The sequence below is a fragment of the Oenanthe melanoleuca genome, chromosome 20, assembly GCF_029582105.1.
Source record: "Oenanthe melanoleuca isolate GR-GAL-2019-014 chromosome 20, OMel1.0, whole genome shotgun sequence".
In the NCBI taxonomy this organism is placed as follows: domain Eukaryota; kingdom Metazoa; phylum Chordata; class Aves; order Passeriformes; family Muscicapidae; genus Oenanthe; species Oenanthe melanoleuca.
The window spans coordinates 12888040-12904771 of NC_079353.1; the positions used below are offsets into that span (position 1 = coordinate 12888040).

The 16732-nt window shown below is 51.6% G+C and overlaps 1 protein-coding gene across 2 annotated transcripts in view; it reads left to right on the forward strand.

Annotated features, from left to right (window-relative positions):
- Positions 1 to 9245, forward strand: part of RALY (RALY heterogeneous nuclear ribonucleoprotein) — a 101912-nt gene extending 92667 nt beyond the window's left edge. For both annotated transcript variants that reach the window (XM_056507868.1, XM_056507867.1), the window contains 6 exons: positions 1505 to 1552; positions 2017 to 2174; positions 2830 to 2943; positions 3674 to 3816; positions 7346 to 7394; positions 7620 to 9245. In XM_056507868.1, coding sequence (XP_056363843.1) covers positions 1505 to 1552; positions 2017 to 2174; positions 2830 to 2943; positions 3674 to 3816; positions 7346 to 7390 — 508 coding nt within the window. In that variant the 3' untranslated portion in view covers positions 7391 to 7394; positions 7620 to 9245. The remainder of the gene's footprint in view (positions 1 to 1504; positions 1553 to 2016; positions 2175 to 2829; positions 2944 to 3673; positions 3817 to 7345; positions 7395 to 7619) is intronic.
- Positions 9246 to 16732: the final 7487 nt, after the last annotated feature.

Genomic DNA, 16732 nt, shown 5'->3' on the forward strand with positions numbered 1-16732 from the left:
TCTGGTGTCTCCAGCCATCCACAGGTGTTCAGGTCCCCCCTAGGCACAGGCTGGGTCATCTGGGGAACCCAAGGAGTTTGGAAAAATCATCTTTTGGAAGGCAGCCAGTTACTGAAACTAACCACTGGCTGGGAAGCTCAGTGCCAGAACAGGCAGGACAGACCTCTTGGGTCCAGCCTGGAATCCCAGGCTTCCCACCCAGCCACACATTGTTCTTGCCACTTCTGTCAAAGGTGCAGGACCCCAAATTAACTCCCAGCTACCCACGAGGTGCTCATCCTTCCCTGTCCCAGCTCCTCCTGGCTCAGCCCTTCCCTGTGCCCCATCCATCTCATTCTTTTCAGCCACTCCAGCAGGCAGGACAGCCTTTGCTTTCTGGGGCTGCATGGATTCTGTCTGTGCAGAGCAGCATCATGTCTGACTGAGGCAGTAACAGAGCCCAGCACTCCAGGGAACAGGGCTGTGTTCAGCTGGGGATCCCAGCGTGTCAAACCAGCTGCAGCCAGGGGAAAGTGTTCCTGGCTGTTCACAGTGCTCCTACTTGGGGCTAAAATGCAGCTCAAGCTTAAAATGGGACATGGTCATTGTCTGTGGGAGTGCAGGGAACCTCCCTGGCTCCTCTGGGGATGCAAGAAACCCCCTGGCAGACCCCTCTGAGATCCCTGAGTGATGCCCAGGAGCCTCAGGGGCTGGATTTAGCTCCTTGGGAAAATCTACCAACACTGAGGGAAGAGATGCAAACGCTGAAGATAAGTGTAAATTAGAGTGTTAGGGTGTAGAATACGTAGGCTTTTGGATTGTTTATATTAAGGGCCATGTGGCCAATATGGAGGATTTTGGGTGTGGTGGGTTTCTTCCTCCTTCTCCATGTCATCCACATTGGGGTTGCATCCTGGGAACCACAGATTGGATGGGGAAAGAACTGGACATTGTAATGAGACTGCATGGCATTGGGAAGTGAATATGAAAGATGTAGTTTAGGGTATAAAAGATATGGCTCTGCCTCCCCAGAGGGAACTTTTGTTATGGTCACCTTGTAGAGTGGACCTGTGTCAGCCTGGCTGGGACACTTTGTAGATAAGATAAAATAAATAGCCTTGAAACAGCAGAAGGTGTCATCTCGAGCAGTTTCTTGCTGGTGACTTCAAGAAAACCCTGAATCCTAAACCACCTGCGTGTCCTTTCTGAGGAAGTCTCACGCTTAAAGAGACCCTCAGACAGTGACAGTTGTCTGGCTGCGGGGAGAGAGGTTTAAATCAATAAATATCCCCCTAAATATCCCCTTTGTCCCAACTTTTCTCCTCCTTGAGATAAGCAGGTTATCACCCCTCAGCCAGCATCACCCTCCAGAGCCTTCATCCCCTCCACTCACCTCCCTGCCCAGCCCCGCTCCGCAGAGTCCCTCAGCACGGATCACTTTATTTATCCGTGATGCCCTGGGGGCGCTCAGGGAGGGAATAACCATGAATTACCAGCACTAATTAACCCGTGACTGTCTCTGCAGTGGCTACGACTTCGACTATGACTATTACAGAGACGATTTCTACGACAGGTGAGGCGCCGCGCCGAGGGGCCTGCGGGGCGGGGGTGGGTGCCTGAGGGGAGGCGGCGATGGCGGCGGGAGCGCTGCGGGGTCGGGCTGGCAGCCTGAGGGGTCGGGCTGGTGCCTGAGGGGTCGGGCTGGGTGCCTGAGGGGAGGCGGCGATGGCGGCGGCAGCGCTGTGGGGTCGGGCTGGGTGCCTGAGGGAGGCGGCGATGGCGGCGGCAGCGCTGAGGGGTCGGGCTGGTGCCTGAGGGGTCGGGCTGGTGCCTGAGGGGTCGGACTGGGTGCCTGAGGGGAGGCGGCGATGGCAGCGGGAGCGCTGCGGGGTCGGGCTGGTGCCTGAGGGGTCGGGCTGGGTGCCTGAGGGGAGGCGGCGATGGCGGCGGCAGCGCTGCGGGCGGGGGTGGGTTCCTGAGGGGTCGGGCTGGCAGCTCCAGCTTCCCTTCCCTTCCCCTGCCCTGCCTTCCCCTCAGGATCTTCGAGTACCGGGGCCGGGTGTCGCCGGTGCCGCGGGTGGTGCCGGTGAAGCGGCCGCGCGTCACCATCCCGCTGGTGCGGCGCGTCAAGGCCTCGCTGCCCGTCAAGCTGTTCGCCAGGTCGGCCGCCATCAACAGCTCGGCCAAGATCAAGTGTGAGTGTGGGCCTGGGGAGACCGTGAAAAAACGAGCTTCACTTTCCTGGTTGTTGTAAATGAGAAAGGAAGTCATTGTGTTTAGCAAAGTTTCGATTGGTTTGTTTTATATAGTTTTTTTAATATAGTTTTTTCTTATCACTCTTAATTTGGGCTTCCATTTCTACAGACAGTCCATGCTGGTAGCTGGTATATCAGTAGCAGGTGTCTTAACTGGGTGTTATCCAACCAAGCAGGCAGCTCACTTACTACAAAGACACTTTATCAGCTTATGTTACTGCTAAAGAAAACTACACCTTAAAAACCATTTCAACACCACACATACATGGTATCCACCCTAATATCTGTGAAAAGCCAATACCATAATATGTATTTATAACATCCCAAAAAAACTCAGGAAGAGCTGGGAGCAGCAGCCTGGCTGCAGGGTGTGCCTGGGGAAGGTGCAGGTTCAGCCTGAGCTTCCATAGCCTGCCTGCACACAGCACCCACAGGCTCTTGGGGAGCAGCCCCCCAGATTCCCAGCAAGTTCCCAGCCTGGGATTCCTCTGTGGTTTTCCTGCCTGCTCTGGGAGGTGCTCTGAGGCAGGCACAGGGTGGGGCTGCTCTGCAGGGCACTGAGTGATTTCCTTTCTTCCTTCCTTCCTCCCCCAAGTGAAGAGCAGCGAGCTGCAGACAATCAAAACTGAGCTGGCACAGATCAAATCCAACATTGATGCTCTCCTGGGCCGGCTGGAGCAGATTGCTGAGGAGCAGAAGCTGTCTGCAGGTCAGTGGGGTGCAGGGATGCCTCAGGGCTGGCCTTGGGCATCACAGCTTCCTCCAGGCTCTGACAGGGAAGTGTCAAACCCCAGGTTCCAGGGCAGAATCACCCAGGCCAAAATTACACACCAGAGTTCCTGAAATTGTGGAGTTGGGGTTGAAAACGATGAGATTTTCTGTTGTCATATAGTTTGTATTTTTTTAGTTTGCTTTTTTTTGTTCTACTGTTCTATTTTACTCTATCATATCCCATCATATTGTCTGTTCTATTCTATTCTATTCTATTCTATTCTATTCTATTCTATTCTATTCTATTCTATTCTATTCTATTCTATTCTATTCTATTCTATTCTATTCTATTCTACTTCTATTCTATTCTATTCTATTCTATTCTATTCTATTCTATTCTATTCTATTCTATTCTATTCTATTCTATTCTATTCTATTCCAATTCTTTCCCTATTCTATTCTATCCTATCTCTGTCTTATCCTATCCCTATCCAGCCCCATCCCTGTCCCTGTCCCTGTCCTCCTGGCTCCCAGCATCCTGCTGGGGATGTAGAACCTCCCCTGCCCTCCCCACCATCTCCCAGGCTGCCTGCTGGAAACCAGCAGAGCTGCCCACTGCAGGCAGCGTTTCCATCAGGATTCTTTCCCCGGCCCTGGTGTGGGGGCTCTGTGGGCCAGGGCTCAGGCTGTGGCCCCATTCCCAGCCCTGAGGCTGCTGTTCCCTGCAGAGGCCAGGAAGAAGGAGAGCAGCAAGAGCGAGGTGTCCCAGGAGGACACGGCCTCCGAGGCCGAGGCCGCCGCCGAGGAGCCGCTCAACGGGGACGAGGGCGAGGAGGAGGGGCTGGCACGGGAGGAGTGCGAAGATGAACTGGTAAGAGAGCTTGGCTACTGCATCCCAGTGCTGGGCCACAGTGTCACTGGAACTTGCCCAAATCCCCAGGAAAAGTCATTTTTCCTTCCTCTAAAGAACCTGCTGTGTTTAAATCTGATTGTTCCTCACAGCTTGTTCTGAGCAGCTCTGCTGCCTGCAGAAGCACTGCCCATGCAAACTCGTGTGGAGGTGCTGAAGAAACATGGTTGGCTCTTGAAATGCAGCCATTTATCCTTGATTTCATAGCTAGGAGTGGTTTGCTCCCTACGGATTCTTAGATAGATTTAAACACACAGCAAGGACAGGCTGTGGTAGGTAGGACATCCACAGAGTCACAGAAGGGTTTGGATTGGAAGGAACCTTTGAGAACTTTTCATTCCACCCCCTGCCATGGGCAGGGACACCTTCCACTGTCCCAGGCTGCTCCCAGCCCTGTCCAACCTGACACTTGGACACTTCCAGGGATCCAAGGGCAGCCACAGCTTCTCTGGGCACCCTGTGCCAGGGCCTGCCCACTCTCACAGGGAGGAATTCCTTCCCAATATTCCTTCTATCCCTGCCCTCTGGCAGTGGGAAGCCATTCCTCTTGTCCTCCATCCCTTGTCCAAACTCCCTCTCCAGAGCCTCTTGTCCCATGGCTCAAGCCAAGGTCTGATCCCAGCCACGTGTGGGGCACACATCAGCCCCACTGCTCCTAGTCCTGCCCCAAACAAGGGTGTTCCTGGTGAGCCCAGTGACAAATGTGTGCATTTGGATGGGAGCCCAGTGTTTGGGTACAGAACAAGTCATTCCAGGCACTGTGGTAGCTCTGGCAGCACTGTCATTTATCCCAAACCAAAGCTTTGCTGAGGACAGGATCAGCTCCAGATCCAGGCTGAGGGCAACAGGGCTGAGGGTAGAAGGACATGGCCTGCCCTGAGTGGCCCCTGGAACAGCCCCACCCCAGCACTGGTGGCAGCAGAAGTGAGGATGAAGCTCAGCATCCCTTTCCTCTCCCTCACTCCCCATCCCTGGGGTGACCACACTGCACAACCACAGCACTTCCCAAGGCCTTAAGTGCTCCAGCTCTGACCACTGCCAGCTGGTTTGTGTTTGTTTCCTGCTCTGCCCTGCTTGAGCCATGCTGGGTGAGGGCTCTGAACAGGCTCCCTCAGCTCTGGGGCCTCGTGGCTGGAGTCTGTCAGTCCTGCTGGAGGGGAGGCATCCCCAGGCAATGGGAGAAGGAAGGCACAAGCTCTGTGTCAGGAAAAGGAAGGCCAGGTTTCAATTACATCAGAGCAAACAGATGGTAGAAATTAGGGGGGAACTTGCTGATGTTAATGATGATAAAGCAGCACATAGCCTGTCAACAAAAAAATGCACTTCTCTGTCTTTGCTGGGGTAAGAAAACAGTGGAGAGACATCTGCTGGCAGTGGTTTGGGAAGAGCTGGTCCTCATTAAGAGGAGAAGATAAAGGTGACTGTTTCAGCTCACATCTCCTCTCACATTTCTGTAACTGCCTGGTCCTGGTGTGGCATCAAGACCAGAATATTGCACTGCCAGCCTCAGTCAGGCTCCCAGGTGCTCTGGATGGTCAGGGCAGTGTGTGCAGGTCTGTGCAGGGACCAGAGCTCACAGCACTGAGCACTTCTGAACTCCCCCAGCTCCTGGGAGTGACTCCTTCATCCCACACCCAGTGTGGCTGTCACCACCTGCTGTCCATGGACATGGCACCCACATGGGTCCCTAAAATCCCTTTGGCTCTGAGGGGCAGGGGAGTGGCAGGAGAAGAGCCAGAGATCAGTCAGAGCTGAGGGAGTTCATTGAGTTCTGAACCATGGAAATATTGAGCAAGTGCAGCTGGATTGGTGGTTAGTACTGTTTACTACACTTAATATGGAATACAAAGATTGCCTTAAATGTCACTTGTGCAAAAAATGTCACCTGCCAGCCCATCCATGCCTGGTGTCAGCTGAGGGGTGTCTTGAGGGATGGCCCTGCACAAGGGGAGATCCCTGCACACAGAAGCTGCTCTGGAGGGAAAGCTAAAGAGATCCTGATGTGTTCAGGTATTTACACAGTGGTTGGTTTGCAGTCAGATTTTCTTCTGCTTTCATGCAGTTTTGGTCATTTATCTGCATCCAGACAGTTTTTGGGGCTGGTGCTGGGTGACCACTGAAAGTCCAACACCATAGGAGTCCAGGTCTCCTTGGCCTCCAGAGACATCTCAGGTGGGATTTTACCAAGGAGACCCCTGAACAGCCCAAAATCTGCTCTCTTCAGTTCAGAGATTTTGATCCTGCTGGTGGTGTTGCTCACTTCTCTGGGTATACTCAGGTTCACAGTGCCATGGGCTCTGCAGCCAAGGCTTCTCTCCACCTTCACATCCCTGACCAGCTGTTCTTGGCCATCAGGAGCCAGAACAATGCCTCCCCTGCTCAGCTGGGTCAGAACTTACTCTTGATGCTCTCCAAAAGTCTCCTGTTCCTTGCTGCAGCCCTGCTCCTTCCCCCCAGATGCCAGGGGGCTGGAGGTCCCCCCAGGGGATGCCTGCCATGGTGTCACCCACGCTGGGCTGGCCCTGATCCTCCCCCACAGCTCTCAGCTGGCTCACAGCCTGTTCCAAGGCACATCCCACTGCAGCTGGGCTCTGCCTTGCCCACAGCAAAGCCACCTCCCCTGGCTCTCAGGGAGCCCTTTTGGAGCCCCTCATGTCCCCTGCACACAACTCCTGGATCCACTTCCCTGCCTGAGATACCCTGTGCAGGAGGTTAAACACTGCTGAGCACATTCCCTGTGATGCTGCTCTGCACAGCAGCTCCAGGAGGAAATCCCACTGAGAGCCAGAAAGGCTGGAAAAGACTTCCAAGAATCAAGTCAGTCCAAGCACATGCCATGCTTCCCAAACCCCTGCATGGGGAGCAGTTCAGCACCATTGTTGTGGCCTTTGAGTGATGGATGGGTGTTGCCATTCTGGAGAATGAGTTCTGCTGCAAACTGGGACCAGTTCTGTGCTCAGCAGCAGAATCAGGACACTGATTTGCCTTCATGGACTGCTGCACCTTGGAGCACTGGGCAGTTCCAGGGAACAGGAAACAGGGTGAGAGGAAATGGCCTCAGACTGTGCCAGGGGAGGTTTAGGTTGCAGATCTTTCACTGAGAAGGGTGGTCAGGCATTGGAACAGCTGCCCAGGAAAGTGAACATGGAGGTGCTAGGTTAATGGTTGGACTTGCTGATCTTTGGAAGTCTCTTTCAATTGAAATGATTCTGTGATTCTATTACTTCCAAGCTCTGGAGAGAATTACACACCCCTACCTGTTTGGTTGAGCCATTTCAGAATAAGGGGCCAGAGGAAATTTGTGGTTTTGCCAGAAAGCAGAGCCCTGGCCCCTGGTGTCCATTCCAGGTGTGTTTTGTAGTTCCTCCATCACACTGCTGGCACTGCTCTCCCACAGCAGCTGGTGAGCACAGGGAGGTGTCCCAGTGTCCCAGGCAGGGCAGGAGGGGCACAGGGTGATTGACTGTTTGTGGTTCCCTTTTCCCTGCAGGAGAACAGCCATTACACAGCCGTGGAGGATGCCAGGCTACAGTAACCAGGTACAGCTCCTGTGCTGCTGATGGAGCCAAAGCTCTCCTGCTGTGCCTCTTGGGCCTGGGGGGTTGCTGCTTCAGGAGAGGCTCTTTTCCACTGATCCTCTGTGTTTTACTAGCATGGAGCTTGGCTGCTCAGCTGGGTCGTGGCCAGCCCTTCACCCCCTTTCCTGAGTGACAAATCTCTGGGGTTCAAGGACAGTGCTGTAGCTCCCCCTTCTCTCCTTGCAGCTATGAGCAACAGTGTGAGGAAAGCACGAGGCTAAACCCTGTCCTGGCACGTTGAGCAAGACAAGCTGAATGGAAGTGCTGCTGTCATCTCTACCTGGCATTCAAAGGAGAAACATGGCCCAACATCCTCCATCCATCTGTAAAGCAAAGGCAAAGAAAACTCATCCTCCCAGCAGATCCCCACCACCCCTGCCATGGATTTGGAGCTCTGCAGCCAGCAGAGGAGGCAGGAGCCAGACCTGCAGAGCCCAGAGCACCACAGAGACCAGGAGAGCAGGTGTGTCCCCAGGGGAGCCAGAGGTGTTCTAGAGCTGCTTGCAGGAGAGCAGAGAGAACTCAGCCCAGCCCAGTAAAGACATTTTTCCTGTGCAAGGTGAGAGCCAGAGCATTTCCTAACTGAGGGGAAAGTGGTGTCTCAGTCTGGACAGTTTGTGTTCTTGTGCTGAAGATCCTGTTGAGTCAGAGGCTGTGGGGTGAGCTGTCCTCCAGCACGGCCACCTCCTGTCACCTCTTGTGCCCCATGAGCTGCTGTGTGTCATGGTCACTCCCAGTGGAAAGGAGTTGGTGCTGGAGCTGCTGCTGTGCTCTGGGAAGCTGCTTTGAGAGGGAAGGAGAGAGGAAGCTGCAGGAAAGCAAGTGATCCCAAGCAGGAGGGAGCAAGCAAACGTCACCCTCGGTGGTTTGGTGTCCTCATTCTCCACCGTGTCAGGGCTGAGCAAGCCTCTGCAGAGTGAGGGGGGAAAGGTGTGGATGAGACCCTTTCCTTGGACCAGCTGCTCCCTGGAAGGGATGTGGAGCACCCACCTGCAGCCTGGAGCCAGAGACATCAGCCCTTCCCTGCTGCCCAGGCAGGACACGGCCAGAGCCACTCCTGCTGCTGCCTGAGCTCCATCGCAGGGGCTGGGACAGGAGCACCCCAGCACCGTGCATGTGCCTGTGCCAGCACCTCCCCTGCCCCAGGGCCCTGCTGGGAGCACTGGGCTCCTCGGAGGCCCCTCTCCTCCTCCTTTCTCCTTCCTGGGCTCGTCCCGTTCTCCCGGGCTGGGCGGGACTGAAACTCACGCAGCACTTTATTCAGACCTGGTGTGTCCTGCCCGTCCCTTCCCCTCCAGAACACACACACACCCACACACACACACACAGAACACACACACACATCCACACAAACACACACCCACACCCACACACACATATCAGTGCTTGGAACCCAGAGCAGTGTCCACACCTTCCCCTGCCTGGCCAATCCCTCCCACACAACACCTGTGTGGTCCTGAGTGCTCCAACCTCATCCACAGCATCTCTTGGAAAGGTGAAAGGAAAACAGCTCCAGGGGTGACACTTGCCTGTCCCTGGTGCCACCCTGGAGCAGGCATGGCTCTTGAAGCACAAAGTTTTCTTTGCATTTCTCAGTTTGGGCTGCTCGAGGAGGGGTTGGAGCAGCGCCGTGCTTGCCCCGCCCTCGCCCGGTTCCTGTGCAAGGTCTGCACTGAGCTGTCCCCAGCTGTTCTCCAGGCCTGGAGAGATGAGCTGCAGCTTTGGCTGTGAGCTGACTGTGCTGCTGCTGGTTGGGAGAGAGGTGACCTTGTACATACAATCCTGTATAATAAAAGAAAGAAAGAAATCTAATTTGCCTCCCTTTTTTCTCCGTGCCCTACACACACACGTGTTCTGTTCCAGACATCGTTTCCAAGCCTCAGCTCTGCCCACAGGATTTACTGTCCCTTGCCCAAGGTATATCCCAGTGGGCTGAGCAGAACATCTGTGTTCACAGGGGTTCTGGGATTCTCCCCTGGAGACTTGGGAACTTCCCTGATGCAGGAGAGCAGGGGCCAAATCCAGGCCTTTAATCTCTGGACTTTGCACTGGTCCAGCTCATAACAGGCTGGAAAAATCTGGCTGCTTTGCCAGTTTGCACAAGCCAGCAGTGCTGAAATCTGCTCCTTAAGCGCAGTGTTGCTCTGGTTGGCACCAGAGTGGTGTCAGGAGGGAACAGTGACCAGTGGGAGAATTCCAGAATCCAAGAATGATTTGGGTTGGAAAGATGATCTCCTTAAAGATCCTGGGGACACCTTCCACTGGACCAGGTTTCTCCAAGGCCCGTCCAGCCTGGATGGGTTCTTTGTGGCTGAGCCACCATCCAGCCCTGGAGGGCAGAACTGCCTGAGTTCCTGTGAGTCTGAGGTGTTTGAACATCACCTGTGCATCCCTCCTGCCACCAGCTCACTGCTGATGAGGGAGAAAGCAGCAGCATCAGACTCATGGCTGGGTGTCTTTGTGGCTGGCAGGAGGAACAACACAAGAGGGGGAAAACCCAAAACCAAAGCAAGTCAAAGTGGCTGTAAAGGAGATGGAAATCAGCCCAACCTTCAGCGTGCTGAGCCACATTCCCAGCTCTGAGCTGCAGTGCCTCAGGAGCTGGGGCTGGGTCACTGCAGCTCAGCTTTAGAGCACAGACACCTCCCAGCAAACAGCTGCTGTGATTTTGCTCCTAATTTGGGAGGAGTGAGGGGCTTTGGGGCTCTCAGGAGCAGGGCAGCTCACTCTGCCCTTGGCTTGGTGTGGGGCCCCAAGGAGGTGAGTCCTGGGGTTTGGCTGTTCAGCCAGTCTGTCCCTGACCATGCAGAGAACCCAGGGGAGGGGGCAGCAGGGCTGGGGACACCCCCGAGCCCCTCATTCACCCTTGGGGCCATGAAGCAGCTGCAGAGCTCCCTGTGGCTGCACTGCCCCATCAGGAGGAAGGGGGCCAGGGGGGTCACCCTGCTCTGAGCTCTCTAAGGACATCCAGTCCAACTTCCCCAGCTCTGCCAAGGCCACCACTGCCCCGTGTCCCCAGGTGCACATCACCTCTTCTAAACCCTTCCACCACTGCCCTGGCAGCTGTGCCACTGCCCAACCACCCTTTCAATTACAAAATTTTCCATAATGCCCAACCTAAACCTCCCCTGGCACAACTGAGGCCCTTTCCTCTTGTCCTGTCCCTTGATATCTGGGAAGAGAGACCAGCCCCAGCCAAATCCCATAAAAGAGATTCTCTTAGCCCTACTGTTGCTGATGTATTTAAACCCCCATGTTTTACTGTCTTCTTTGGCAGTAGCCAGATTAAGTTCAAGTTGAGCTTTGACCCTTCTTATTTTCTCCCTGCCTAACCTCATGGCACCTTTGTAGTTGTTCTAAATTGCCTTCCTGCTCTTCCAAAAGTCAAAAGTTACTCTTTTCTCCTCATTTCCAGGCAGAAGTTCAGCCAAGCCAGTGTTGTTCCCCCTCTCATCTCTGGCACACAGGCACAGCCAGCTCCTGGCCCTTTGGGGTTGTCCTGCCTAACAGAGGGGTGGTCCTCCCCAGGGCCCTTTAAACACCATGACATAACAAGATGTCAGATCCCATTAGCTCTTGAATTGATCTGAAGGGTCCCACCCTATTTGCACCCACCCTCCTTTTCCATGGTCCAGTGTCCCCACTCCCTGTGAATTGTCCCTCCCCTGCAGGGCTGTGGGAAGATGAGGGTTGGGCCAGTCCATTCTCTCCAGAACAAGTCCACAGGCAACAATTAGTTCAACATCTGCATGTTGTGAAGAAAAGTGGCCAGATAAACTGAGCAGCTCAGTTGAACATACACAGTTGTCATGGTGTGAGCTGGGGGGAAAAAAAAAAAAAAAAAAAAAAAAAAAAAAAAAAAAAAAAAAAAAAAAAAAAGGAAGGTCCCATTCCCAAGTGTCCTGGACCTCACCTGGCTTCTCACTTGTGCTGCTGTTTGTTGCCATCCCATCAGTGGCAAAAGCAGCGTGGGCTTGGTTAGCAACAGCCTCAAAGTCTCAGTCCCTGCTGCCCTTGCCTGCTCCTCTGCAAAGGAAACTGGAATGTCTGAGGCTGCTGCCACACTTTGTGTTAAATTGGGATGGGTTAAATGGGATGGGTTGGGATGGGATGGGTTAAATGGGATCACAGATGTGCAGGAAGCTTCGGTGCTCTGGTTTCCCCGTGCTGGCCTGGACAGGCAGCAGAGCAAGGTTCCTCCAGTCCCAGCTGCTCCTTCCATTGCTTCTGGACATGGACAAAAAATCACTGGGGCCAAAATACCTGCAGTCAAATTCAGTCTGAGTCAGGAGATGCAACAAAACTCCCACTGGCTTTTATAACTCCCATTAACTTTGATGAGCATCACATTTCTAGGCTGTGCAGCACTTTGAGAACATTTCAGTTACTGCAGCTGTAACAGGACTGTCCCTTGGGGAATTTGTGAGAGCCAGTTCTGGGTCTGTCACAGTGCTCATATCCCGCCTGCTTTGTCTTCTTGCTCCCTGCAGGAGGTTCAGTTCCCTCTTCTCAATTAAGTTTTGCATGTGGAGATGTGGTCAGGAACCCCACAGGCTCCTGGTCCATCCTCTGGCAGGAAAACACCCCCAAGCCTTGCATGGGGACAGTGATGCCAAGAGGACTCAGCCACACTGGCAGTGCCTGTCCTGCTGTCCTGGTGTGAAGGACAGGTGTCTGCCAATAATGGAGAATATAAAACCCCTTCCTCCAAATTATTACTATAATCTTGGAATTAAGGGGCTCTCAGGCAAAGATATGGGAATTAGGAATAACAGTTCTTGACTAGGAAAATTAAAATAGAAATGCACAGCTCCTTCAGAAGAACAGAGAAAGCAACCACTCTTCCCTCTCTTGTCCCAGGGTGTCAGGGAGGGTGAGGACAAGGCAGCAAAGAAAAATGTTTTAAGCTTCATTTCAGATGAACTCTTATTTCTCAGATCTTATATTTTCCCAGTCTTGGTGGGAAAAAGGCAGTTTTGGTGCTGAACAAAAACAGCACAAGGCCTGCAGCAGGTTCTGAGGGCCATGAACAGAACAGAGACATTTCAGTCCACTAAACAAAAAATGTAACTGAAAATTTATTATTTATTTGCCTTCTGTGCCTTATTTTCAAAATGACCCACATGTAATAAAGCACCTGGCACTGGTGACAATCAGGGTACAAACTGCTTTGCCATCAGTCCCACAGTCCTGCTCCCCTCCAGTGCAGTGTCTCACCCTGAAGAAAGAAATGCACCAAACTCATGGGATAATTACCCCAAGCAGGGCTGGGGGAAGAAACAATGGGTTTTAAAAGGGATTTGCTTTCCTACAGAATGTAGAATGAAGAATGTTAGAGAGATGCAATGGGCTCAAGAGGGAGGGAGGGATGCAGGTACCACCAAATCTGTGGGTACTGGGCAGAAAAATTCTTCCCAACACAGAGGTGAAGTGGTGACTGCTCTATTCCAGAATTCTGCAGGTGTCTGCAACGTGCAGAGGAAAAAGGATGAACAGCAAGCTCAGGAAGCAAGGAATGAGCCTGTCCTTAAAAACTAAAGACTGGCTGAATGATCTTTGATGGCACTGCCCTGTCTTCATCACTGAAATAGGTAAAATAATGAAAGAGCTAAAATAATGATTAAAAAAAGTTAAAATAATGAAAGAGCTGCAAACACCAAACTTCTTAGCCCAGGGACTGAAGCCAGGTAAGGTCCCTTCAAAGCAAAGGCTTGTCCAGGTGAGATAATGTGTGTTAAGGATCAGCACCAGGCCCTGAATTTTAGTTGGAAGATATTGCCATGAAACATCTTCCCAAAAGTCTTTTTCCTCTTCCTGTCACAAGATCATTTAAGCAACTGGTCAGAGCAACCTTTCTGCTCCCTCAGCTCCCTGCATTGGAGGGAAAGGACACATGGAATTGTGTTCCTTTCTCTGCCATGGGATTTGGCTGTTCACACAAAATCCTTTCAGCTATTAACCCAAACTGGAGCCACTTGAGCATTCCCAAGGTGGACAAGCCCCTGGAACCAGAGCAGGCTGTGAAATGCTAAATGTCCCTCCAGAGAGCAGAATGAGGGGCAGAGCCAGGCAGCTCCAGCCCAGCCCTGGCTGCTCCCATGGAATCTGGGAAATCCAACCCTCTGCAGCCTCCAGCTGGCACTGCTGCAAAACAAGGAAAGGTTTTCACCAGGACAGGCTTGTCCTGATCCCCCTGTGACCTGGGTCCTCTGCTACTCTGCCATCAAGGCAGTGTCCTTCACTACAGCAGGAACAGCCCAGAAAATGCAGTTATTCTTTTAGGAGCTGGAGAGGCTTTGCTCTCCAGACTGAACCTGAACTGCTAAATTCTTGTGCAGCTCCTGCTTTCTGTTCAACATCTGCCTTCATATCCTTCCCACAGCCTGGCCTCTCACCTTCTTGGATACTATTCCAGTAATCTGGAATAAACCTCTAGGGGAAAACAGCACAGGGCAGAACAGAGAAGTGGAGAAAAGTTATGTAGAAGATGAACAGATACATTCTAATGATTTTCAGCTGTCAGCATCACACTCAACTTCCCATTTTCTTGATTTTTAGGAACTTGCTGCTGTTTCTATTCCTGTATTTCCCTCCCTCCCCCAGCCACCACCACAGGTCCTTTCACCTGATTAAAGCTGAACACCCCTGCAGCTTTTGACAAACCCTGTCCTGGTGGCAGCAGCTTTGAAAATCTGCTTTTTTCCTCTCCTTGCTGACAACCCCAGGTGCCCCAGTCTCCCTGAGGAGCTGCCCCAAACCAGGGATCTCAGGGTGTGGGGGCCATACCTGGAGGATGCTGCACAATGTCAGTCCTGGGACCAAGCAGAAACTCCCAGCTCTCCATGGAGCCATTTCAGAAATGCTCCTCCTTTACACCAGCTGTGGTTACAAAAAATGAAAAAATTCTTGCTCTGGCCAGAAACTCCCAGCCATGGAGTTTATTCTCAGATATTCATAGTAGCCACCAGTGATTTCAGAACAGAAGCACACAAGCCCCAGGGCAGCTGTTCCCACTGGATTTGTGCTCAGTTAGGGAATGGGATGCTTCCATTTCCCTGGTTACTTCAGGGGTATGAGCAAGGTCCTCAATTCTTGGAGCTGCAACCACCTGAGAGTGGAGATAAAAGCATATTGTGGCAGAAGTGGGGATAAAGAAATTATTCTTCCAAGACATCAGTAAACCTCAGGCTGACTGACCAGAACAATTGTTTGTTCTCCCAGCACTTCCAAGGACAAGTCTTAGATGATTTTCTCTTCTGTTCTGGGCTGGAAGATGTTTCACCTGGGAAAGGAACAGCCCTGCATGGCTCAGATTACCTGGATCAGGTGCAGAACTGGGCAAGGCAAATCCATGGACAGGAGTAGCCCAGCTGTTGGTCACACAGGGACATTCAGTACCTAAAATCTGGTTCCCACATCTACACACAGCCAATTTTCAGCTCAGAAAGAAAAAAACATGGACAAAGCCAGCTCTGCCTCCAAGAAGGAATCTGCACACAGACCAGGGCAACCACAGCCACCCCTCCTCTGTTAAGAACTCCATTCCTAAGCTGCTTTCTCACAGCAGCTCAAGTAAAACTTTTGCCTCTGAAGTGCAGTTGTATTTAAACCCACATCAGCCTCACAAGCAGCATGAGGCATTTGTGTTCATACAACATTATTTGAATGCAGTCTGGAAGTTTTTCCTGAAAAGAATAAACCCCAGCTGCTATCTGCTCTCAGAGTGACTTTTCCTGCATTAGTGAGGTCATTGCACAGCAGGATCTGAGCCTGCAGCTCATGCTGCACTCCAGTATCAGTCATTAAAAAACTTCAGGGTTTCATGCACAGACTCAAAGCACATCTACAGAATACACCTATGAAACTCTCCTGCAAGCCAGAGCTCACAGCTGAGAGGCTGGAACAATGAGTTATTCCTTTATTAACTCGGATCTTTGTGATCCAATTTCACTAAATCAAACTTTTCTTTATAGCACTGAAATAGAGCACCAGCTCAAGGCCCCAGTGTATTTTTTGAAGTATGTTAAAGGTATTTGATCCAGGGAAAAACAAGCATTTAAAAACAAGTATCTTTGCTCTTCAGCTATTTCAGGGTGTCCCACCAGCAAATCACCAAAACAAAAAAGCAACTAATACTTCTCCAAGGTTTTACTCCCAACAGGAGACTCTTAGCTAGAGGAAGAAACAAGAATACAACAATAATGTTACAAGAGGCACTGATCCTGGCTTTATTCACTTTAAGATACATCCAACATTGTTATAGCTCACTTGAAATTCAAAATGCTTTCAAGAAACCAACCATAAAACCTTGATTTTTCACCTTACAGCACTGTCAATTTTCAAATAGCAAGTGAGTGACTCCCCAGCAATACTGTGCTCTGTGTTAACATACAAAGGTTAAAACTTAGTAGAAACCCTTCAAGTTGTGGTGTTTGCTGTATTGCCTTCAGAAGGACCAGCTCCCCTGGGAGGAGGCTGCTCCCCTGACCTGCAGGGGTGGCTGTCCAGGGCCCTGAGCTGCTGCACCTTTCCCTCCCCCCAGGACATTTTGGCAATCAAGTGACAACTGTCCCCACTTCTGCAACCCCGGGGGGACCTTCACTCCCTCTCTGCATCTCTGTATCCCCAGCTGGAACAATTCTACACAGAACCCAGCGAGGACAGCACTGGGTGGCCCTCAGGTCACTGCCAATGCCAGCTGAGGAAAGGCATGGGAAGATCCTGAAGCAGAAAGTGTTAATTTGGAACCCAAATTACTTGGCAGTATCTCCTGCAAATTCAAGATTTATAGAAGACTGTGTTGCAGCCACCATACAATGACACTTAGACCTACTATTTTTTTTATTTTTTGCTGCATTTAGATTCTTTTTAAAGTGATGAAGAGTGCAAGACTTCAGAAATATAAAGGTTTCTCTATTAGAAATTGCAAAATTTAGTATTATGACACTATGAAAACTTACAGTACAGTTTATTGATTCTATGTTAAGATTCAGCACCAATCTGGTGTCTGAACTCTCTCAGAGCTATTTTTGCCTAATTAAGCAGTACCAGCATGTGCTGACCCCCCTGTCTGTGCACAAGCAGGAGCAGGGCACAGGTTGGCCTGTCAGCCCTGGGACTCTGTTTCATGACAGCATAACTAAAATAAGCCTGTTATGTAAAAGCCAAATAACCTTTATCTAAAAAACTTCATTCTGGGTCTTGGACATAGCTCATGACATGATCTGCAGAACAACACACCAACCATTCCCACCAGTGTTTGAAGAAGAAACTGAAGGAAAAACCCAAATCCAAGACAC